Source organism: Misgurnus anguillicaudatus, chromosome 3 (assembly GCF_027580225.2).
Source record: "Misgurnus anguillicaudatus chromosome 3, ASM2758022v2, whole genome shotgun sequence".
NCBI classification, from domain to species: domain Eukaryota; kingdom Metazoa; phylum Chordata; class Actinopteri; order Cypriniformes; family Cobitidae; genus Misgurnus; species Misgurnus anguillicaudatus.
Window position 1 is genome coordinate 16,692,508 of NC_073339.2, and position 25,773 is coordinate 16,718,280.

At 36.5% G+C, this 25,773-nt stretch overlaps 4 protein-coding genes across 4 annotated transcripts in view; 1 reads left to right on the top strand and 3 right to left on the bottom strand.

Annotated features, from left to right (window-relative positions):
* Window positions 1-1,669: 1,669 nt before the first annotated feature.
* On the top strand, window positions 1,670-4,445 carry LOC141360819 (lectin-like). The gene is made up of 6 exons (XM_073862447.1): window positions 1,670-1,727; window positions 2,285-2,366; window positions 2,463-2,605; window positions 2,743-2,883; window positions 3,453-3,567; window positions 4,232-4,445. Exons 1-6 carry the CDS (start codon window positions 1,725-1,727, stop codon window positions 4,315-4,317), a joined length of 570 nt encoding a protein of 189 aa, XP_073718548.1. The 5' UTR covers window positions 1,670-1,724; the 3' UTR covers window positions 4,318-4,445.
* LOC129444304 (uncharacterized) overlaps window positions 3,487-25,773 on the bottom strand; it is a 75,087-nt gene continuing 52,800 nt past the window's right edge. Inside the window, exon 7 of the mRNA XM_055204909.2 lies at window positions 3,487-3,559. The gene's annotated coding sequence lies outside the window, so the exon portion shown is untranslated. The remainder of the gene's footprint in view (window positions 3,560-25,773) is intronic.
* On the bottom strand, window positions 6,884-12,214 carry LOC141353328 (lectin-like). The gene is made up of 5 exons (XM_073859838.1): window positions 11,960-12,214; window positions 11,717-11,859; window positions 11,475-11,615; window positions 11,231-11,345; window positions 6,884-7,849 (listed from the first exon to the last, which is right to left on the bottom strand). The coding sequence occupies exons 1-5, from the start codon at window positions 12,066-12,068 to the stop codon at window positions 7,764-7,766; spliced, it is 594 nt and encodes a 197-aa protein (XP_073715939.1). The 5' UTR covers window positions 12,069-12,214; the 3' UTR covers window positions 6,884-7,763.
* LOC129444316 (C-type lectin BpLec-like) lies at window positions 22,892-24,993 on the bottom strand. Its single transcript, XM_073859843.1, has 6 exons — window positions 24,887-24,993; window positions 24,110-24,191; window positions 23,864-24,009; window positions 23,616-23,756; window positions 23,374-23,488; window positions 22,892-23,057 (listed from the first exon to the last, which is right to left on the bottom strand). Exons 1-6 carry the CDS (start codon window positions 24,887-24,889, stop codon window positions 22,972-22,974), a joined length of 573 nt encoding a protein of 190 aa, XP_073715944.1. The 5' UTR covers window positions 24,890-24,993; the 3' UTR covers window positions 22,892-22,971.

The following is a 25,773-nucleotide window of genomic DNA, read 5'->3' on the forward strand; positions in this document are numbered from 1 at the left end:
CAAACTACCGCGAGAGTGATCCGCGAAATCATACGGAGGAGTTTGCTTTTAAATCGCTCTCGCGGAACTTTGACGTCACCGGCTGCTGGTTCTTGTGGCGCTGCATGAAGTCGAACAAGCCTATTCTCTTCTCATCAGTTCACACGCACCAGCGCAGCGCGAACACTGGCGCGGAGCAGAGCGAGACCTTAATGGATTTAAACCCTGCATATGTATCCGAGTCCTGATCGGGAGGTAACGTCCGATTCCGATCGAGTCTGAAACCACGTGATCGGGGCCGATTTCCGATCACGTGATCGGATCGGTACATCCCTAATCTAAACCTAGTGTGATATAGAAGTCCGGTTGTTTGATTTTTGTAAGTAAAAAGGTTGCCCACCCAGTGCAACTGTATCTTATGTAACAAAATGCATAAGCCTGATAGCATAGCAGATTACGTGAGAATAAGTGTGAGTTTGGGCTAAATACTCAATTTCTTGCATGTCTGCATGCACTGTATACAACATTTATGCAAAATGACAAATAACCTTAAGTTTATGGGTCACATTAGATTCAGCAACTCTTGTGTTAGCAGTGTTTAACTATAGACTACGAACATAAAGCGTACATTTAGTCTTTGCGGTATAGCAGACACAGCACACACGTTAGATATCTTTAACTTGTTAATTTCTATATTAGACACATACTTGTGCATTCAGAAAGTATTCAAACCCCCTTTATGCAATTTTGTTTGTTGCAACCCTGATATACATGCATCTTTCTTTTCATTCCGCTTTTGGTAATTTTTTTTGACACCTTTCTATAAAAGACCTCACAGTTGGCAATGCATAAAAGAGCAAATACCAAGCTGTGAGGTCAAAGGAACTGCCGGCAGAGCTCAAAGACAGGACTGTTGCAAGGTACAAAAATATCTGCTGCACTGAACGTTCCACAGTGGCCTCCATAATTCTTAGATGGAAGAGGTTTGGCACAATCAGGACTCTTGCAAGAGCTGGTTACCCGGCCAAACAAAGGGGCCTTCGTAAGAAAGGGACCACATCTGGGATTCTTCTCATTCTAAACATTATGTCTGAAGGGCTCTTGAATTCGGGCTCAGAATATGCGGTGTGATCGCAATTCGCGCCAGAGCGACATCAATAGGGTATATGTCGAACGTCACGTGACCAAAGCAGAAGCTTCTGCTTACCAGCATGCACTATCGTAGCTTGTTCTTGTTATTCGTAGTATTTTTATTTGTGTTAAGTTCTGACGTATCTGAATGTATGTAAGAATATATACATCAGGGATACCCAAACTGGGCCCTGGAGTGCCGGTGTCCTAAAGAGTTTAACTCCAACTTGCACATCTGCCTAAAAGTTTCTAGTATGCATAGTAAGACCTGAATTAGCTGCTTTAGGTGTTTAGGGTTGGAGCTAAACCCTGCAGGACACTGGCCCTCCAGGACTGAGTTTGGGTACCCCTGGTATACATAATAGATAGTGATAAAAGTTAGAATAAAATAATGGCAGTGCAAATCATTGTTTGTTCTGGCGCTGTACATGTATAGTTTGTGTGAAACAGTTTCCTGTGTGAGAAAAACACCTATATGCTTTGAAGACAGTGTGATTGATTCAGAGAAAAGGGAGGAGTTGTTAATAAATAAAACTGTATAAAATAGGTGGTCTAAGGTGAGGCAAATGGTAAAGTAAGGAAGAGAAAAGAAAAACAAACCTGAAAGAGTTGCAATGGTAAGTCATTCTCCAACAAATAATTAGACTTATTTTGATGTAACACAATGACCTGGTAAAATTTTCACTACTTGTGGTTTACTACCGTAAGATTGGGTAATAAAAGATTAGGGTGAATTCTAATCAGAAGTGAGATTCACTATTTCTCACTGAGGAGGGAGGAAGCCATTTGGACTCATAGTATGTGTATTTGTCATAGTCTTGCTCAGTCAATATTAAATATATCAAGGTTGTATTTTCACAGAATGTTTTTTACATTATTTAGGATGATTTTGATTTTAAGTATAAAACAATAAATTATACAAAATGACTTTAGGTGGGATTGCACAGGCAGGGTCACATACAGTGTAAGTGAAGTGAAAGTTATGAAATGACCAATGTATGATAATCCATACTTGGAATTTGACCTTTGGCCTCATATCTTTGTAACAGTGGTATCACTGCAAACTCTGTGGTGTGGCAGAAAAATAAACAAAAATAAAAACAGTACACAATTTATCTGAACAGCACTCAAAGAATAGTTGGTCAAAAAACAAGCATGATTTTCTCTTTCACAGTATAAAAGAGGAACAAAATCTCTTTGCTTTTTGCTGCTGGCACTTCTTTGGGACAGTGGTTATGTCTTAACTATAAAAAGAGGTAACTTTTCATTATTTTGTATTTTATTATGTATTTTAATATGATGTATGAACCCTAGAAACAGATGCCATTCATAGGTGTAATTCTGTTATTTAGGGGATACTGCAGCCCATGTGAATCTCACAGTGTTTCATCGTCTACCTAACCAATGTAATGTGGATGGCTTTAATGATTGGTTCAAAGTGGACAAGTACTGCGTCAAATACTTCAGTACACCTCTAAACTTCACTGATGCAGAGGTAACACTTTTATTCTGCAAATTATTTGATTATCATTCATTTATTAATAGTTTATTAATTAATTAATTAATTAATTAATTAATAACTAGTTTTTAATACTGTATAATGCATCAGTTATTTTCTGTTTTCATTCACAGGACAGCTGTAAAAGAACAGTCCCTGGTGGACACCTGGTGTCAGTGCACGATGCCGGGGCTAATAATGACTTGCACTCCATTGTGACGAAGATGAACCCAAAAAACTTGCGCATGTGGCTTGGGGGATATGAATTATTTCAGGTAAAAATTTCAGATATGTGTTAAGGTTCAGAGGAGTGAGTAGAAATAAATATTCGCAATTTCAAATTAATTATAATAAAGAAAATATTCAACTCAATTGACAAATTTGCATAACACATACAGTTAAAGTTATTAGTCTCTGAGGTAAAACAAAACGAAAATTTTTAAAGAAGCAAGCGTACGTGCAGTGGAGTGCGCACATATCGAAGTGCGCACTAAAGGAATAATGGGTTTAATTATGTTTTCACTTCGTTTTCACCAAAACAACCACCCTGCAACGTTCTTATAATGTTATTTTATGGTTAAAAAAAATCATTCGATTTTTTTTTGTAAAAGTTATTTTTAGGTTATTTAAAAATCACCACCCTGTAACATTATGGTAACATTATTTAATTTTTCCAAAAAGAAAAGAAACAAAAATAACCATTAGAGAACATTCTGTATGAGTTACTTTTAGATTATTTAATGTTATTTTATGGTCCAAAAATAAAACCTAAAAACAGGGGAACTAAAAACTAACATTAGGGGATTGTGGTGTACAGTATAATATCTTTCTTTCACTCTTTCAGTCTGGTAAATTTCTTTGGACGGATGGTTCCTTTTGGGACTATGATGCTTGGACACCCGGAGAGCCCAGCAACATCTACTCTAGAAGAGAAGAATGTGTGGAGATGAACTGGAAAGGTAAAGAAGGGTGAAGAAACTCAGTGAAAAAAATGGTTAACTTATATGGAGCTAGATTAGTTTGTAAATGTGACTCTGTCTGTGCAATTCTAATCTAATTATGAGATTAGGAGCATCAAAGGTTGATTTTGGTTTTATTTTAATCTTTGAAATGGTCGTAGTGAGTCAAGGTTTTATTTCCACTTTACTTATGTAGGAGGATTTTATGTAGCTGGGTTTCCACAAGCCGGGTCAGAAATGAATACATTTACAGAAAATGCAAATGCATAAACAAATTGACTTCACAATTTCATTTCCTTCATGTTTCATTTCATAGTGATAGATTTTTTATGTTAGACACAAAACAGTGGTAGCCGGTGACTACTTTTTTGAGGGCGATGTGAACATGTATTTAGCCCATCATGTGTGTGTGGTTCGTCATGTCAAAATGTGTGTCCAGCGCGTCATGTATGTCCATCACATTTGAGCGTCTTCTTCATCATTAACCCTTTTGATGAGTGTGCAGCGGGCACGTGTTTTAATACAACGGATGATGCACATAGGTTCAAATGACATTTCAATTATTTTAATGTGTGTCCATTGGAAGAGAAGTCACTGGCCGCCACTGGCACAAAACAAAGTAATCGGTAACCTCTCTTTTTTTCACTGTCTCTTACATTTTCAGGTGCTGGCAAATGGAATGATGACTCTTGTAACTTAAAAAAAAACTACATATGTGCCTTCAAACGCAAGGGCATCATGGATAAGTAGACTGAGACGATTTATCAACAAATAAATCATTTGTCGTTATTTTTTTCTTTTCTGCATCAACAAAAAATTTACAAAAATAAAAAATATTTCTTCAAATTATATTTCAAAGCCATAATAAAGACTTTTACTATTGCAATCAAAATGACTGTGTGCATTTCTTTCTTCACTGAGTATTGAAGATTGAATACCGTTACTGTTTCTTGCAATGTTTGGCCTGTGTTAGAAGATAAACTAACAGTTACTTCATCTCCTCTTTGATATTTTCAAATCAACCTCAATGAATTGGGTAATTTCAGTCAGAAACACAAACTTAAACATCTTTTAACTTTTAAGTCTCTCAGTTTCAGACAGTAAATCTTCATCCTTTTAATAGTCTCTGATTTCAGCTTTGTATTAATCTACAATGGAGGTGGTGTTAGATCAGGTCTCCACACCAGATAAAATATTTATGATCCGGCACCGGACGCCGTCAGGCTTCTGTCAGTGAAGAGGTTGATCGATCAAAGTTAGAGAACACAAGCAGGACACGAGACAAAGGTTTTGATGATAACATTGGAACATAAGTTTTTATTGATATACAGTTTCAGTCGCATGTCTTAATGTTCAAACCTCGTCTAACCCGCATGAATTCAGCATGCACTTATATCAAAATTGCTTAATAGCAACTTCCCATAGACCTTGAGCTTCCATAAACATTCTCTATCTCTGTTTACACACAGACAGGAAAGCTTGTGAGACTGAACCACCATGAAATTAATAAGACATTTATAAAATATAGAAACATGATAAATAAATGAATAAACAATGAAATATGGAAATATACACTGAAAAAAAATGATTCATTGAATTTAATCAATTTTTTAAAGTAAGTGGTTGCAATCAATTTAAGCTACATATAAACAAAAGTTTTATATTTTATTTTACTTTTTACTAATTTTATTTTGTTTAAATGTAGCTTAAATAAATTGATTGCAACCACTTACCTCAAAAAATTGATTAAATTAAATGAATAATTTTTTTTCAGTGTAATGAATGAATAATTGAATAAACATAATGATAAAAATGATAATAATGAAATTGATAATAATAAAAATAATATTGAATAATCAAAAAATTATATGGATAACTAATGATTATAAAATGTTAATGATGATTATGTAAATAAATGATTTGAAATAAATTAAAAAACATTCTGCACACGAGGATCTAAGGTACGATCCATCAGTGGGAAGGCATGAAAACAGTAAACCACAGTGAATTAAACTGATGATTGTAGATCTGAGAACACTTCAGGGCTGGGTTTCCCGATAACGATTGAACTTAGCACTTAAGAGCGCCTTCTACGAGCTACTTAACGAACATTCGTTGTTCATTTTCGTGCGTTTCCCAAAGATGCACGTAAAACGATCACTCGCAGCTGGGTTTTAAGTGCTACTTACGAGTCGCTATCCCTTTGTCAAGTGCTGAAATGTCACCAATAGAATGACTCGAATTTGTAGCAGAAGCTTGTTTAGGCTAATTACATTCAGCCGATGTGCACTAATATTTTTTTATAATATTTTTCATTATTGTTCAATGACTTTTTAAATGTTTTAATAATTTGTGCATAATGAAATATTCTTTTCCGTATTTAGTTAGGACTTGTCCCACTCCGAAATGCCTTCTGCATTTCTATTATAGTTTAGATTATTATTATTATTTGTTGTTTATTATCTATGTTTATTTATTATTATGGATTATTGCATTGTACCGTAAATATTTTTTGGTTTCTTTAATTAGATTCCATTTCCCTTCAAAACTCTTTTTCGATTAATTATAGCAGCAATCAGAAGGAACCATTTATCAATTTGCTACCAACTTTTACCAAAATACAAAAAACTTTTACCAACTTGTACAAAATACGTTTTCCTTCTATATTAATTTAAGTTTAGTCATTTAAATTTTATTTATCTTTTGAATTTTAAATATATTATATTAAAGTAATTTAAACAAATAAACAACAACAAAAAAAAAACCCGATATATAAATATACATTTAAGACATTACATTATCGTTATTGCAGGAGTGCAATTTGCTGGTTGTCCTGTAGGTGACCTTGTAACTCTGTTGTTTTACGATGCACTTATGAATGAACGATTACTTCAGAGCACTCGTAGATCTACGATGATTTTCAAGTGCTACTTAAGCTACAAAGATTTTGGGAAATGGCCCGTAATTCTAAGATGATTCGTACGATTGTTTTTACGATCTACTTAGCCTTACGATGCTTTTGGGAAACCCGGCCCAGTGTGAGTTCAGTCTGTTTTTGGACATTTCACCTGAAAAAAAACCTAATAATAATGCACACCTGGATATGGGGTGTGTAACATTTACAGTCCTCATTTACAATTATTTATACCACGGGGTGTTGAATGCTTTATTCTGATTGGCTGAGAAATGTTCCATAGGTGTTGATTATTTTTCTGTAAACCACACATCTAACTTGTCAAATGTCTTAAAATAGGCACCAGAATATACTGTAAGCAGAATATTCTATATATAAATATATAGAAGTCTGGTTGTTTGTTCTTTGTAAGTAAAAGATGATTTTTTTCTGCACAACAATAAGATAGTTCCCCCAGTGCAACTGTAGCTTATGAAACAAAAGGCATAAGCCTGATAGCAACGAGTATGCATGAGAATAAGATGTAAGTTATATACTTTATTTGGGCTAATTTTTCATTTTTGTATGTAAATATAAGTTTATGGGCCGCAGATTCAGCAACTCTTGTGTATGCAGTGTTATTACATTAGACCACCAAAAGAAATCTTACATTTGCGGTATAGCAGACACAGCACACACATAAGATGTCTTTATCTTGTTACTTTCTATAGGAGACAAATAAATTGCATTCAGAAGTATTCAGACCCTCTTCACTTTATTAAATTGTGTTATGTTGCCACCCTGATACTACAGTACAATCTTTAAATTCATCTTTCTTCTCGATCTGCACTCAGTACCCCATAATGACAAAGTGAAAACAGAATTTTAGAAATGTCTGTGAATTTATTCAAAAGAAAAAGTGTCATTTGTTCACCGTACAGTGAGTGTGATGTGACATCACATTGTGACCTTCATATGAGCACACAGTGAGTGTGCAGTGTGGTTACACTTTTAGATCAATGTGACCCACAGGCCATATACTGTATAAGTCACAGTCCACCCCTGCTTCTAACACAGGCCTACTAGACTAACATAACACTAATGTGTTACAAACATGGCTAGAAACAGCAACAGTATTACATTTTTAATACTCAGTGATACGACATCAGACAAAAAAGAAAATCACACAGGCATTTTGATTGCAATAGCAAAAGTCTTGATTGTGATTTTGAAGTATGATTTGAACATAAGTAAGAGAAAACATTTACGCTGAATGTTTTATGGGTTGATAAATCATCTCAGTCTATTCATCCATGATGCGCTTGCGTTTGAAGGCACATATGTAGCCTTTTCTGTTGTTACAAGCGTGATCATTCCATTTGCCAATAACTGAAAATGTGAGAGAGAATGAAAGAGAGAAAAGAGAGATTACTGAGCCTTTTGTACCTAAAAACTAACATTTATCAACATGAATGAAATAAAATTGTGATGTCAATTTGTTTATGCATTTGTATTAATTTGTGAGCCAATTATGAAAACCCAGCTAGTGAATGGGTCCAACCTGATCTCACGAATTCACGAATTTCCGTGGCATAGTCACGGAATTTTGTGCTCATTTTTCCGTGGCATTCTCACGGATCTCCGCATTTTTCCATGGCCCCTGCTACGGATTGGTTACTCAATTGTTTTGTCCTATTTTCTTACTATTTTCGCTTCGGTTTAGGGTTAGATTTACATGAAATGACATCCCTACCCAAACACAACTCCAACCCCAACGCCAGGCAACAATTGTTTAAAGTTCAGAAAATATAAAAGAATAAATCAGAAAAAATAATATAAACCAATGGTTAAAGTGACATAATAATGCAAACACCAAATCTAACCCTAAACCGAAGCGAAAATGGTTTAAAAATAGGAAAAAGCAGTTGAGTAACCAATCCGTGAGAATGCCACGGAAAAAGACAGTCCGTAGCAGGGCCACGGAAAAATGCGGAGATCCGTGAGAATGCCACGGAAAAATGAGCACAAAATTCCGTGACTATGCCACGGAACTTTGTGAGATCATGTTGCAGGGTCTCATTTACTAAGCGCACACACAAATTTGTTCGTGAAATATGCATTCGGATAATGAATCAACAAAACTTTTATATTAAAATTTCTTCTAAATGTTTGCAATAACCTAAGAACAACTTAGATCACGCGTTCGCAATAATCATGAACAAGGAAAATAACCCTATAATATATATCTGTGTTATATATTTTATATATTTTTTCCTTGTTCATGAATATTACGTACATGTGAAAGTTTAGTGCATGCTTACTGAATGAGACCCATAGTTTACATATACATATACATATACATACTGTACAGTGTTGTCAGGGCGATTTTGAATTTGATTGTGCGGGTAAAAAATGGCTTGGGCGGGTGTGCAAAAATTGGGCTGGTTTGGGATCAGTTGGGCGGGTTTGAAACGTGCATTTTATAGGCTAATTATTTAGCAAAAAACCCAAGTGTGCATGTATTTCATCAGACGTTACTAAACACACACCCACTGCATGTGTTTGTGTTGACGCCACGGCGATGACGAGTCCGCGTTTAGCCAATCACAAGTGATAGCAGCCAGCCAGCTCTCTCAGTCTCAGCGGGAAATCAAGTGGGAAAATATATAAAAAGTTACAGATAGCAGTGGGAGAGTGACCCGGGCCTGAAGCAATTGATAATGCCTTTTAAAATCGTAAAATAGCACTGCAAATTCTACAACACAGACTCCAGATTGCAACGTGTACGTTGCTTGTCACACATCAGCCGTGTCTCAATGCGAATGCTGCAGCCTCCGGAGGTCGCATTTATGTCATCAAAACGGTCTTGTTTCAGAATATTAACAATTATAAAGTTGACTTTTATACTTAGTTAACAGTAAATTGTTGTAATATGGTTATAACTTGCGAATGTAATGGTCAGTTAACTAAAATAAACCAGGCTTGATGCACCCTGCATATGCGACCTCCGCAGGCTGCAGCCGGAGTGAGAAACGGACATCAATTACACGTGGTTGAGCCGTGGATGAATTATCATCGGAGCATTTCAGGTGAACAAAACCAAATGTTCGGCTGTCTTCAAGTCAATTCTGGCACTATGAACTTCAGCCAGACTGTACATAGTTCTGAAAAGTTCAGATGTTAATATGGTCTTCAGCATCCAACCAACAGCCTATTATTGTTCTGCATTTACTGCATAAGGTAAGCCTATTTACGATCTCTCTCTCTCTCTCTCTCTCTCTCTCTCTCTCTCTCACACACACACACACACACACACACACACACACACACACACACACACACACACACACACACACACACACACACACACACACACACACACACACACACACCTATTTATCAGGAGTAAAAATACATTATTAATAATAATATAAATAGATAAAAACAGACATTGTTGAAATTGTTATTAACGATTTGGGTATTTTAATAATCTTAAACCAGTTAAATATACGCTGTAAAAGTGCATTGTGCGTGTGGGCGAGGGGGCATAATGTAGCTGTTGTGAACAAGTTATGTCATTTTCGTGTGTGGTTCTGTTCTGGTGTCGCTAGCTATAGTATGGTGCATTAAATTTGGAAGTTAAAATAACTAAATGCTGTTAAAACTAAACCAAAATGTTGATTTAAATATTTTGGGCGGTTTTTTGTGCGTTTGGGCAGGTTTTGGAACAGTTTTGGGCTGGAAACCATCAACTCTATCTGGCAACACTGTATACATACAGTAAATAAATAATATAGACTGACTTCTTTTTTAAATTAAAGTGAAATCAACCTTTGATGCTTCTAATCTCGTAATTAGAGACTTATAGACTTTAGCTTGGATTTCACAGACAAACTAATCCGACTCCATATATGGGTGATTCTCATGAAATTAGACTTATGAGGTGTCATGAAACATTTTGATAAAAAAAGTAAATGCAAAGTAAGAGTATTAAAATAAGAAGCATACAAACATCTCTTCATGTACATGATTTCAAATGACATCATACAAACCAGTTTTGTAGTTTTTTCCAAATTTAAGGGGAACATTTTCATTACCGCAACGTGTCCATGACTGGATTTTCTTTGACATGGAAATATTTATAATTAAAAAATCTACAAAAATAAAAAGCTTCAGTGCATGTTATACTATAAACATTTACAGTAAAGAAACATGTGGTATTTGGTGATCATTTGTAAATGTGAGACAATAATAAGGAATATAAATTTGTCCAAGACCAATTTGCTCATCCTTCGCAACAATTTTAAATCATTGTTTAAGCCCTCAAGGAACTAACATTAAAAAAAATTGTTGGAAGGGACATAATTGACTGTGACACTCAAGATGCCTACAAGGTAAGCAGTTCATATTTTTTCTCTCCAGATAAAAGTTAAAATTTTGTTTGTCATAGACATAGTACCTAGACAACTTTTTAGTTCTCATTACCAAAACATGAGTTTGTAAATGCATATATTTAATGTAATATCATGTTGCGGTAATGATCATTTTTGATAATGATAATCTGAAAAAAAAAGAATTCTATAGGAAATAATTTTTAAATTCTCTAAAAATAATAGTTATAGTAAGTTCAGACCTTAATCTTGTGCAAAAAATGGCTTCAAGGGCTTTTTAAAAATTCTGATGCTGGACACCTTCTAAATCTAGATTTCGTGAGATTCACCCATAAGTCTACCATTTATTCACTGAATTTCTTTGGCCTTCACCTCTTACCGTTCCAGTTCATCTCCACGCATTCTTCCCTGTTGGAGTACATGTTGCTGGGCTCGCCGGGTACCCAAACAGCATAGTCCCAGAAGGAACCATCTGTCCAAAGAAATTTACCAGACTGAAAGAGTAAAAGAAAGATTATTCTGTATATGCACAGTATAATGAATTAACTGGGATAATAATTTGACACAGAAAATATTTTCTTTCTCCTCACTTCTGAACCTTAACGCATTTATACAATTTTTACCTGAAATAATTCATATGCCCCGAGCCAGATGCGCAAGTTTGTTGGGTTCATCTTTCTCACAATGGAGAGCAAGTCATTATTAGCCCTGAAATTGTGCACTGACACCAGATGTCCACCAGGAACTGTTCTTCTACAGCTGTACTGTGTATGAAAACAGAAAATAACTGATGCGTTATAAAGTAATAAAAAACTAAAGTTATAAATAAATGAATGATTATCAAATTATTTGCAGAATAAATTACCTCTGCGTCAGTGAAGTTTAGAGGTTTCCAGAAGTATTTGACGCAGTACTTGTCCACTTTGAACCAATCATTAAAGCCATCCACGTTACATCGGTAAGGAAGACGATGAAATGCTGCGAGATTCACATGGGCTGCAGTATTGCCTAAAAGACAGAATTACACATATGACTGTTTGCTTCTGTTTGGTTCCATCACCACTTTTTTAATTAATATGAACATATTAAAATACAAATGAAAAATTACCTCTTTTTATAGTTAAGACGAAACCACTATCCCAAAGAAGTGCCACCAGCAAAAAGCAAACAGATTTTGTTCCTCTTTTATACTGTGAAAGAGAAAATGTAATCATCATGCTTACTTTTTTGACCAACTAGATCCTTTAAATGCCGTTTAGATTTAGTTATTTATTCTTTTTTGCTACACATCAGAGTTTACAGTGATACCACTGTTACAGATTTGCTCAATCTTACATCCAGGGGCGTCAGTAGGCCCTTTTTAGGGGGCTTCAGCCCCCCTTAACTTCTGCCCAGCCTCCCTAAAAAATATTTGATTAATTTGTGATCGCTTCTGTGCTTTTAAAAACTCATTTGAAACAGCGTCAAGTTTCGGCTCCTCCCCTGACCTGACTCATCGTTCCTAAATGTGCAGGGGCGAGTCCTGCTGTTGTCATGCAACCACAGCGAAAAACCAAGGGTGATATGTGAAGTTTATCATTTTATAAAACTTTGTTTTTGTGAAAAACTGTATCAAAAGTGCAAATCATGTTTTTTAAGTCATTTCACCTTATTTTACAGTTCTTTAAAAGAGCTTTTTAAAAAATCTATTAATATAAATAAAGTATAGCTTATTAAATATGTTTGTTTCATTTCATTAAATATATTAATATTTAAACATCTGAATTCTCCCTTTTAAAAAGTGTAAGTCAACTGTTTATTTGTCGGTGGTTTTAGTTCTTAACATCAGTCCCATTGTTTTGTCTCAAGATGCACACCTGTGATAAGGTATGTTTGTAAAATCTACATAAACATCCTAATATGACTAATGTCACGGCAGGCTTGTGCACAAAAGAGGGAGAACCCAAACGCAGACGATAAATATAAATAATTGGGAGTTTATTAAAGTAACAAACACAAAAACCCACGAGGGGGTAAAACAGAATATAAATAAACACAGTGATGGGAACGAAACACAGTAACAAAACACTGGAATCAAAGTATAAGTCAGAAACACGAAATACATGAACTCACTGACTTACAACAACTGTAGACAATGAACGCGCACACGACAGACAACGAAAGGGCATTATAAAGACACAACATCAATTGGGAACAGGTGAACATAATTAATCACTTAAGACATGATTACATAAGGGAGTAGGGTAAAAGTGACAAGACACTGGGAACACGTGTTACACATACATGATGTGAAACAACACGTATTCCCACATAAACACAATGCTGCCCTGGTCTTGCCCTCTGGATAATAACCAAAGTCAAGCAAGACCATGACAGCCACAAGACACTGGGAACATGTGGAAGCCACACATATAATATCACTCCACATGTCCCTCACACAGAACATAGTACTGTCATGGTCTTGCCAGATACACTCAGACCTGAGTAAAATACAAAAGATCTGGCAAGCCCATGACAACTAAGGGCTAATCCTGGCTTAATCTAAACCCGGTCCTGGAAACCATGTCATACTGCATCTTGACAACTTAGTATTAAAGTAGATCACTTGTTGGTCAGTCCCATTTTCTATATTATACATCTGCATAAATTTGTTCCCAGTCAGATGAACACAGTGGCTATATAAACTAATAATATAAACATATAAGATAAGCAAATCGGGTGAATTACATGAAAATGGTGACGGCAGCAGCCAAGGTGGCCTGGAATGGAGTTAAATTCCCAGCCTGAAATATTGTGCAGTTTGCCCCTGGGTTTGTGTGTCCGTGTATTAATAGATTGCTATGATATGACATCTGCATCGACGCAGTTCTTGTAATTGCAGTTTACTGGACCAATACACAGTCCGGTTTCTCATCCAATGCGTTTTCGCTGCGTTCAACTTCAGCCCTTATCACATTGTGATAGTTGTTTTTTTCCTCCAACAAAAATTAAGTGATTAACAGTAAAATTATGTGTTAGTATACTGGAAAAATGTGTACGTGTATTTTTACAGTAAATAAGGAATTTAGGAAGTCTTCATTGTAAAATATCTACATTGTCAACTCAAAATTTTCTAGTCCCATATATGAGATATAGGGAATACAATGGAATAGTGGATTGCAATAAGGTAGTGTACAACCTACCCTAATAGTCTTATACATTTTTTAATCATACCCTTATTGGGGGCTGAGCCCCCATAAAATGAAAATCCTAGAATCGCCCACATCTATAGCAATATTAGAAATTGAAGTAATATCTCTCAGTATGAGATATGGCCAATTCCAAACTGCGGCTTTAAAGTGACATCACATTTAAACAGAATTTTTATTTTTATTTTTTATTGTTACTCCCTTACTTTATAACTCAGAGATCATTCTAAATGGCTATATGGGGCAGTCGTGGTCTTATGGTTAGAAAGTCTGGCTTGTATCCAGAGTGTTGCCTGTTCGAGTCTCATGCCTTAAAGTCAGACTTCAGACTGGATTTCAGGGTCACATAAATGAGTCCTTATGGCTTTCTACTACCTCAGAGAGAAAGAGTAAAGCTCACTTCTGCTTGGAATTCAACCCGTTAACTTTTATTACTTAATCTGACCTGCAATTTTGTAGTAACCCACAAGTAGTTGTGATAACTTTACCGAGACTTATTTTCATGTGTTCAGAGCCTATGCGTCGAGTAACAAATTTGAAATTTTAACATCATAAAAATACATTTTAACAGCTAGGATGGTTTTATAAGGCTTTATATGCTGTAAGAGACAGGTTCAGATGCCAGGTCATTGTGTTACATCAAAATAAGTCTAATTATTTGTTGGAGAATGACTTACCATTGCACCTCGTTCAGGTTTGTCCTCCTTTTCTCTTCCTTACTGTACCATTTGCCTTCGCCTTACCTAATACCACCTATTTTATACAGTTTTATTCATTTAAAACTCCTCCTTTTTTCTTTGAAACAATCACACCGTATTTAGGGCATAGACATGTTTTTCTCAACTTTGTCCACAACAATTTTTTTTCACAGTACCCTACACAAATAATACTGACTGTCGCCGGTTTCACACCGCAAGCGGCGCATGTTTTTTTCGGCGCCCATGTTACAAGTTAAAGCATGCACACCGCATGCGTGAGCAGCGCATGCTTGCGTGGCAGGAGCGTTGCTGAAGCAGCAGTGCTTCGTTCGCTTCGGCGTCGGCTCTATTTTTTGCTGTGTTGCTCACGCTCAATTAAAGTGACAGTGCATTGTTTATGGTTAAATGGTCGTGAATTGACGCGAAAAAAATGTATTTTACCGTAAAATCATGAATGTGACGTCAAGTGTGTTTCAAACAGTCATGACTTTGAGCAATTTAAAAAAACCAATGAAATATTTAAAAACACACTGTAGCCAGAAGACTGAACTGTCATTCACTCTCTGCCCAGCGCTAAATGAGTCCTCATCTATTTAGAAGTTAATAATCTTCAGAGAAATAGATGCATCTATAAATCTAAATCTTATGCTTAAACTGTTGAAGGGAAACACGATCGACTGCTTCGTGCCGTCAAAAACACAGAGTGATTTTTTTTTTATCGTAAAATTTCATAGAAACAGATTTAATAATGTGCCATGCGCTTTTTATGTCTGTAATTGTGTATTGTGTTTATCTGTCATTACACAGACCAGAACAGCACGAAAACAATGTGGATTAAACAAATCACAGCTATATAAATTACACTGACTGTCAAAAAGTGTCTTGAAGAGGTTTTGCTCAAATGCATGTAAAATAAAGTAATGTGAACTTAAGATTTTTATACTGTTATTAAACTGCACAGTATGCGCTGCAAATGCCGCCGGTTTGAAAGCACATTGGCCACGCGTGGCAAACTCTCTCCTCTGCTGCTCACGTTTGCGTGTGTGAGGAAACCAGTGTTAGGTTTCCTTTACTGCTAGCCTCAGCTGTTACGAAGCTTCACTTCTGACACCAACTGTTAGGAATGCCTTGTGCGGTTGGAGGCTCCAAATGACAGAGGAAACAGTTGGTCTTGGTTAACAGTACTTTTATTAAGGTGCCATTGATGGTGAATCGAAAATCAGCCAGTTCCGCCACCCATCTGTACATTGTAGCATTTAACTTGCTGTTGACATCACATATGTGAGAGGGTTATTGTCAGTATACATGGTGAATGATGGTGCATAGAAGACATAGTCCCTGAACCGCTCGCATACAGCCCACTTCATGGGTAAAAACTCCAAATTTCCTTAATGAAGATGGTAAATTTTCTCAGGAGGCGTTAGGGTTCTCGACTATGCTATTACCACTAACTTGCCTCTTTGCCTTTGATAGAGCACCGCACCAAGGCCTTCCTGTAAAGCATCGCAATGTAGTACAAAGGGTTCATCCAAATCTGGATATCCCAGCACCGGTGGATTAGATCAGTGGTTCTCAATTCCAATCCTCGGGACCCCCCTTCCAGAATGTTTTAGATGTCGCCATATATAAAAACACCTGATTCAGTTCATCAGCTTGTTATTTTGTTAATTAAGGAGCCTGATAAGTGAAATCAGGTGTTTCATATAAGGAGACATCTAAAACATTCTGGGAGGGGGGACCCGAGGATTGAAATTAAGAACCACTGGACAACTTTATATCCTTATCCTTATCCAACCAGGGTTTACATTATCATTGACTGTCTTTTCATTTTTGTATTCGCTTACACATACCTTAAAAGGCTAGCCGGTTGCTTCAATGGGGTCACACACCGGGCGTGAAGCGCAGAGCGACAAATATGATGTTATTTAATGTTAACCTATGTGAGTGGCACGGCAGGGATTTCAGCAGCGTCCAGAGTCAGTGTTGTTTTGATGACGCATGCAGCCGTGAAACACTGACTGGTGGCGATGTTGCCAGGGTGTTTTTTCTGCTTTACATTAAGGCCTGTTTACAGTGTGTTTTAGCCAGGTTTTCACCTGGAAGACTCTATAGAAATATGGCACCCTATTGAACAACGTTAAACTGAGAGAGCATGCCTTTCACAAACACCAGAATGAACGAGTTCACAGTAACGTTCATCAGGCAGTAATGCAGTACGTTCAGTTCACGTTCGCCCAAAATATGAACAAGGGGTGTTGTGCCTGAACAAGTTCATTGGACGAAAGTTCATGAACTCGTTCAGGGACAACACTGAATCCTAATAACTTTCTCACATCACCACCAAACTGTTTTTGGGGTCCTTTCCTTCAGTGCTTGGACATGAGCGATGTCAGACGGGACCCATCTTTTGTCACCAGCCTCCCTAGGAATCGTACCTGATTTTGGAACACTTCACATTTTCGAGGCGTTAACTTGACACCATGATTCTGATGACACTGCAGCACTTTTCTAATATCCTGAACATGATCCTCAAATGTTTTTGAATGAACTAAGTTATCATCTAAATATGGTTGACATACCTCATCACGCCATTCCCTCAGGCACTCCTCCATGCTCCTTTGGAATTCGGCGGTGCATTTGACAATCCGAAGGGGACCCTGACACATTCATATAGCCCCCATTGTGTTATGACACAGTGAGAGGCTGGCTGGATTCCTCTACAAACCCCTGGTGATAGGCTTTGCCTTGATCAAGGAATGAGAACCAGGTGTTGCCTGCCAAGCTGTCAAGCATGTCCTGTATGCGGGGAATAGGGCGCCTATTTGGAATGGATTTCTTATTTAACTCCCAATAGTCACAGCAGAGGCGGAGAGTTTGCTCTGCCAAATTTCTGTCTGCGTCACCATCTTGTGCTGTGCAGTCACTACTTTGTGCTTACTCTAACAAATCCTCCACATATTTACAGGCTACATCATCGTCTTCTGTCTCTATAACACTTTCTACTGATTCACTTATTAATCTGACCAGCGAGTGCCATTTGGCTTGTCCCTCCACTGATAGTTTTGCATACACACACACCTTGTGCAGCTGATCGAGCCGCAACCGGAGCAACGCGCTTTCCAGCTGATCTAACAGTTGCTCCGTGTCCATCCTCAGCGTCTTCGTAGACAACTCACTCAAAACGGCACCGCTGATCCCATTCTCATCACCAGTATTTTTTAGCACACAGATTTTTATACTGTACAAACTTTATATTCTATTCCCTTTCCCTAACCCAAACCCTAACCCCAACCATCACTGTAAACTTTATTCTACTTCACATTTTCAAGAAGCATCATTCTGTTTGATTTATAAGCTTCCTTATAAGTTTCCTCATGGGGACCACAAAATGTCCCTACAAGGTCACAAATATTCTGATATTCCTATCTTTGTGAGGACAATTGGTCCCCACAACATGATTATTACCAGGTACACACACACACACACACACACACACACACACACACACACAGACACACACACGAGGAGGAACTGTGAGGTTGGCAACAGATTTGCATACTTCGAGTTGATTGCACAGGTACTCTCACCTAAACAATTGCAGAGCTTATTCAAAACCATACATTAGTGGTTTTATGCATTGTTTTTCACCAAGCTATACGGTTTTCACCAAACATAACGATTACAAAGCTTGTTTTATTAATGTGTTAGCAAATGCCGAAATGAACATGAACTAAGATGTGTCACCTTATGCGTGATAACACATCCGTCATCATCCATACAACTCCTCCTTCTTCTCTCACTTTTCTTACATCTCAACACCACATTTTACTGCTTTCAAAGAGCATCAGTCAATTAATGAGGAGACGAGAGTGCGGGGTCTGGAGACAAGACAGGAGAGCACACCAAAAAACCATGTCCATGTGCTTCCACACATAATGCGTGGCACTGCCATGACACCTATGACCTTGATGTTGCAGCATGGTATAATAATACAATGATATAATGATAAATATCTGTATTATAACTTAAAGCATTAAATTCATTATTCTTTTTTGCTGAGCACAGGAGAAAGCGCGTACTGGTGAAGAGCAGGGCAGGGAGAAGCGCACGTGCAGTGGAGTGCGCACATATCCAAGTGCGCACTAAAGGAATAATGGATTTAATTATGTTTTCACTTAATTTTCACCAAAACAACCACCCTGCAACGTTCTTGGAATGTTATTTTATGGTTCAAAATCATTAGAGAATTTTCTGTTAAAGCTATTTTTAGGTTATTTAAAAATCACCACCCTGCAACATTATGGTAACATTATTTTATGTTTCCAAAAAGAAAAGAAACAAAGTAACCATTAGAGAATGTTCTGTATGAGTTACTTTTAGGTTATTTAACATTATTTCATGGAGGCAAAAATAAAACCTAAAAACAATGTTTTCAGAAAAAATAACCAAAAGGGAACCAAAAACTAACATTAGGGGATGGTTCTGTGTTTGCTGGGTATAATATCTTTCTTTCACTCTTTCAGTCTGGTAAATTTCTTTGGACGGATAGTTTCTTCTGGGACTATGAGGATTGGTGCCTGCTGCAGATGCCTGAACGGCTTTATGAATAAAGAGACGCTCACATTTAGATATTCGCTTAATCTCATGTGCAATCAGAGTTTAGTGTTAGGTGAATGTCTTGTGAGTATTTTGTGAATGTGAGTGTCTTCTTTATCATTAACCCTTTTGATGCATATGCAGCGGACACGTGTTTTGATACAACGCATGATGCACATAGATTCACATGACATTTCAAACACATATTTTAAATGTGTTTCCATTGGAAGAGAAGTCACTGGCCGTCACTGGCACAAAACAAAGTAATCGGTAATCTCTCTTTTTTTTCTCTCTCACTGTCTCTTACATTTTCAGGTGCTGGCAAATGGAATGACGACTCTTGTAACTTAAAAAAAAACTACATATGTGCCTTCAAATGCAAGGAAATCATGGATGAGTAGACTGAGATGATTTATCCATAATAAAGACTTTTACTAGTGCAATCAAAATGACTGTTTGGGTTTCTTTTTTCATTGAGTATTGAAGATTGAATACTGTTACTGTATTTGCAATGTATGTAACGCATGTGTTAGTGTAGGCCTGTGAACTAACAGTTATTACACTTCAACTTCCTCTTTGAACTTTTCAAATCAACCTCAATGAGTTGGTCAGAAACACAAACTTAAACATCTTTTAACTTTTAAGTGTTTTTCTCAGTTACAGACAGTAAATCTTTATCCTTTTAATAGTCTTTGATTTCAGCTTTGTATTAATTTATGATGGAGGTGGGAAAGCATGAAAGCAGTAGAATCACAGTGAATTAAACTGATGATTGTAGACCTGAAAACACTTCAATGTGAGTTCAGTCTGTTTTTTGGACCATTTCACCTGAAAACAAAATGCTTAATGATAATGCAAACCTGGATATGGCGTGTGTCTCACTTACAGTCCTCATTTACAATTATTTATATCATGGGACTGTTGAATGCTTTATTCTGATTGGCTGAGAAACTGCACACCTAATTTGTCAATTGTCTTAAAAATAGGCACCAGAGCAATGTTTGTGGTAACTGTGGTATAAGCAGAATAATTGACTCCGTTCCTTTGAATTATTTGAAAATAATGCCCACATTCCACCTCCAGGGCCGGCGTGGGGCCACTTTCAGCCCGGGAGTTTCAGGCCCAAGACCGGCTCACCTTTTCCATGGTGGAATTCCAAATTAGCACTTTTGCCAAATTGGATAAATGAACAACAGTTCTGCACTTACTTTTGTGTAGTTTTTATTAATACCATGGTTTAACAAATAATTTAAAGGTTAAATAAAATAAATAATAATTCACTTATTCACTACTAAAAAAATAATTAGTAATAAAAATTAAATAATAATACAAAGTTATTTTACTGCATACACAGATCAAGCTTGAGTTTTGTTATCAATATTAAACTGCATAATATAGTCTATGAATCGCCATGTATTGGGTGATACACAAAAGGCTAATATTTTGATTAAATTTTATATTTTGCTTGTGAATAGCCACGAGCAAACCCGTCGCGACAAGGCAAGCAAACCAAGCCATTGCTTGGGGCCCCGGGATGCAAATCACTATTGAATTCCCACCAAACTGTGTAAATAAACATTAAACTGTAAACCTTAAATTGTATGGCTATGCTGTGGTTCCTGTAGGCTTTGCGTGCGTGTGGGGGGGCCTCCATGTCCATTTAGCTTGGGGCCCCCAAATTCCTTCAAACGGCCCTGGCCACGAGGGGGCCTGGGTGGGCCTTGGCCCCCTCATTTACATGTCTGGCCCCCTCAGAATTTCAATTGCTTAAAATAAAATAAGAAAATGTTGATTTCTTAGTCTGATTGATAGATTGACCAATCAGAATGCTGCGCTGTAAAATGCAGCTATTTTCAAACTTGTCTAACGTTGTTTTGCGTAACTTACGCTGTGATCTTCGCGTGAGAGTTCATTAATATTGGGTGACAATGTGCCATCTACATCTTATATATATATATATATCTCATATGAGTTGCACCCTCATTTTAAGATAGAACCCCCCAAAAATGTAATTCTGGCTACGCCCCTGACTCAGAAATGTCAATTTTCAACACAACTGCTGTGTGTCTTGTTGAGTGTTTGTTATCTTGTGATTCACACACAATACACCCCACAGTGTTGTTATAAGGAACAGTATAGGTTCACACCAAAGCTTTTATATCTTTAGTTTGATAAATGTTAAAATGGACTTGAAAATGTTCAAGTTCTTTTAAAACGATGTTGAACAACCAGTTAACTTAGTTGTAATCTGACTTTCTGACATAGGATGCATATTTTAAAATATTTAAAGATGGGTGCTTTAGAAACTGGCATAAAAAATCAACATAAAGGAGATTTACCTTTACAGGAATCATATGGGGTCAACACTTTGAATAATAAAGGCCCTGTCCCAAATGGCACTAGCCTACAAGTCCACTTGACGTAAGACGTTTGTTTAGTCAGTTTGGTTTACAATGTTAAAAGGAGGTTTAAGAGGCAATCAGTAATCAGCAACTGCATCTAAACCACATAGAAGTTCGGTTGTTTGTTCTTTGTAAGTAAAAGATTATTTATTTTTATAATTAAGTAAGATAGTTGCCCAAGTGCAACTGTAGCTTATGAAACAAAAGGCATAAGCCTAAAGAGTTTGCATGAGAATAAGGTGTAAGTTATATACTTTATTTTGGCTAATTTTTCATTTTTGTATGTAAATATAAGTTTATGGGCCGCAGATTCAGCAACTCTTGTGTTAGCAGTGTTTTAGACTACCAACAGAAATCTTACATTTCCGGTATAGCAGACACAGTGCACACATAAGATGTCTTTATCTTGTTACTTTCTATAGGAGACAAATAAATTGCATTCAGAAGTATTCAGACCCTCTTCACTTTATTAAATTGTGTTATGTTGCCACCTTGATACTACAGTACAATCATTTAAATTCATCTTTCTTCTCATTGATCTACACTCAGTATACCATAATGACAAAGTGAAAACAGAATTTTAGAAATGTCTGTGAATTTATTATAAAGAAAAAGTGTCATTTTTTCACCCCACAGTGAGTGTGCTTTGACATCACATTGATATCAAGCAGGGTGTGGTGGGCCACTCTGGGTGAGAAAGTCCAGGGCCACTTATTAGTCACAGTCCACCCCTGCTGCTAACACAGCCCTACTAGACCAGTGGTTCTCAAACTGGGGTCCGGGGCCCCCAGGGGGGCTGCGAGACGGTGCCAGGGGGGCCCAAGTTTTATGACATTTTATAAAATACATTAATTTATCATACATTTTGTGTAATCAAACAAAAAAAAAAGCCTACTAACCAACAGCACTACTTTGTATAATTTAATATGTTTTGTACCGCAAAGGAATGCACGGTATACAAGGGGGGCCGCATGCAGAAAAAGTTTGAGAACCACTGTACTAGACTAACATAACACTAATGTGTTACAAACATGGCTAGAAACAGCAAATGTATTCAATTTTAATACTCAGTGATACAGAATCAGACAAAAAAAGAAAATCATACAGGCATTTTGATTGCAAAAGTCTTTATTATGATTTTGATGTATGATTTGAGGATTTTTTTTTTTTTTTTTTTTGATGCAGAGGAAAAACCATTTACGCTGAATGTTTTATGGGTTAATATATCATCTCAGTCTACTCATCCATGATGCCCTTGTGTTTGAAGGCACATATGTAGCCTTTTCTGTTGCTACAAGAGTCATCATTCCATTTGCCAGATCCTGAAAATATGAGAGAGAGTGAAAGAGAGATTACTGAGCCTTTTGTTTTGTGTTACAAACAAAACAATATATATATATATATATATATATATATATATATATATATATATATATATATATATATATATATATATATATATATATATATATATATATATAGCAGTTTATATATACAATATTGACTGACTTCTTTTTTTAATTAAATTAAAAGCGACTTTGGCCTTTATTTCACAGACAGAGTCAAATTTACAAACTAATCTGACTCCATTTAAGTCTACTATTTATTCACTGAATTTCGTCACCCTTCCCTTCTTACCTTTCCAGTTCATCTCCACGCATTCTTCTTTGCTGGAGTAGATGTGTCTGGGCTCACCGGGTGTCCAAGCTTCATAGTCCCAGAAGGAACCATCCATCCAAAGAAATTTACCAGACTGAATGAGTGAAAGAAAGATATTATTCTTTATACGCATCTTTTACAGTATAATGAATTAACTTGGATAATAATTTGACGCAGTAAATATTTTCTTCTGAACCTTCACACATTTCCAAAATTTTTACCTGTAATATTTCATATCCCCCAAGCCACATGCGCAAGTTTTTTGGGTTCATCTTCCTCACAATGGAGAGCAAATCATAATTAGCCCCGAAATTATGCACTGACACCAGATGTCCTCCAGGGACTTTTCTTCTACAGCTGTTCTGTGTATGAAAACAAAAAAATAACTGATGCATTATACAGCAATAAAAAAACTAAAGTTATAAATAAATGAATGATAATTAAATAATTTGCAGAATAAAAGTGTTACCTCTGCGTCAGTGAAGTTTAGAGGTCTCCGGAAGTATTTGACGCAGTAGTTGTCCACTTTATACCAATCATTATTAAAACCATCCACGTTACATTGGTTAGGTAGACGATGAAATGCCGTGAGATTCACATGGGCTGCAGTATCGCCTAAATGACAAAATTACACATATGACTGTTGGCTTCTGTTTGGTTCCATCACCAGTTTTCTAATGAATATGAACATATTAAAATACAAATGAAAAGTTACCTCTTTTTATAGTTAAGACGTAACCACTGTCCCAAAGAAGTGCCAACAGCAAAAAGCAAACAGATTTTGTTCCTCTTTTATACTGTGAAAGAGAAAATGTAATCATCATGCTTACTTTTTTGACCAACTACATCCTTTAAATGCTGTATTTCTGCTACACCACAGAGTTTGCAGTGATACCACTGTTACAGATTTGCTCTATTATAGCAATATTAGAAATTGAAGTAATATCTCCGAGTATGAGATATGGCCAATTCCAAACTGCGGCTTTAAAGGGACATCACATATAAACAGAAAATAATGTTTTTTTTTTATTGTTACTCCCTTACTTTATAACCCCGATATCATTTTGGGCCGTCATGGCCTAATGGTTAGAGAGTCTGGCTTGTATCCTGACTGTTGTCTGTTCAAGTCTCATGGCTAAAAGTCGAGATTTTAGACTGGATTTCAGGGTCACATATATGAGTCCTGATTGCTTTCTACCTCCTCAGAGAGAAATTGTGAAGCTCACTTTTGATTGGAATTCACTTTTATTACCCGATCTGACCTGTAATTTTGTAGTATCCCACAAGTAGTTGTGATAACTTTACCGAGACTTATTCTCATGTGTTCAGAGCCTATAACAAATTAGTAAATCTAATATCATGAAACATACATTTTAACAGCTAGTATGGTTTTATTAGGCTTAACAGAAGTTGTTTTATATTCTGTAAGAGACAGGTTTAGATGCCAGGTTACATCAAAATAAGTCTAATTATTTGTTGGAGAATGACTTACCATTGCAACTCTTTCAGGTTTGTCCTCTTCCTAACTGTACCATTTGCATTCGCCTCACCTAATACCACCTATTTTATACAGTTTTATTTATTTACAACTCCTCCTTTTTTCTCTGAAACAATCACACTGTCTTTAGGGCATAGAAGTGTTTTTCTCAACATTGTCCATCACACATTTTTTTCACAGTAGCCTACACAAATAATACTGACCAATATAACAAATGGGTGTTGTCCATTATTTTGTCCTCTGTAAATAAGCCAATGAATGAGCTGGTGAGCTGACCTATTTAAACATTTATTTTTTATTTATTTTTTTGCCTGTGGGACTGACAGTTCCCACTGACAATTATTATTATTATTATTATTATTTATTTATTTTTTTGATGAAGATAAAAGAAGATATTTTGATAACTGATGGTAAGCACACAGCTGATAACCTGACTTCCGTAGTAGGACAACAAATATTATGGTAAATAAAATCACCATAAATCATCATGAATGTGATTTTCTTGGTTTTCTTTTGGTTCGTTTCAACAGTCAGACATGTATTTAGCATTGAGTCCAGAAAAAAAATTAAGTTTTGATATTATGAAAATCTACTTTTTCTAACTATAATGCATAACGCTAGTAGGCCTAACATCCTTACGAGGTCCGGCATCGTCCATGAATTCGAAGTAGCCTACAGGCGGAGATAGGAGCTTTAGCTACTTCCTATGACAAGACCCCTGTTTCAAGATGGCGGCGGTTTTGACGCATGCTTAGAACCCCAAGGTAACATCTAGTGAATATATCTATGAATAAGATGAAAAACTATGACGAGGAGGACAGGATTGACAACTATGACTTTGGTGTTGCAGCTTGGTCTACCAGTTGGGAGCACAATGATAT

Coding starts and splice junctions, on each gene's coding strand:
- LOC129444316 (XM_073859843.1), bottom strand. Junction 23,757..23,863: donor TAAACTTCACTGACGCAGAG/GTAACACTTTTA, acceptor TTTCATACACAG/AACAGCTGTAGAAGAAAAGT. Junction 23,489..23,615: donor GGGGATATGAAATATTACAG/GTAAAAATTTTG, acceptor TCACTCATTCAG/TCTGGTAAATTTCTTTGGAT.
- LOC141353328 (XM_073859838.1), bottom strand. CDS start 12,068: ATGATGATTACATTTTCTCTTTCACAGTATAAAAGAGGAACAAAATCT. Junction 11,616..11,716: donor TAAACTTCACTGACGCAGAG/GTAATTTATTCT, acceptor TTTCATACACAG/TACAGCTGTAGAAGAACAGT. Junction 11,346..11,474: donor GGGCATATGAATTATTTCAG/GTAAAAATTGTA, acceptor TTACTCTTTCAG/TCTGGTAAATTTCTTTGGAC.
- LOC141360819 (XM_073862447.1), top strand. Junction 2,367..2,462: donor TGTCTTAACTATAAAAAGAG/GTAACTTTTCAT, acceptor TCTGTTATTTAG/GGGATACTGCAGCCCATGTG. Junction 3,568..4,231: donor TGTGGAGATGAACTGGAAAG/GTAAAGAAGGGT, acceptor TTACATTTTCAG/GTGCTGGCAAATGGAATGAT.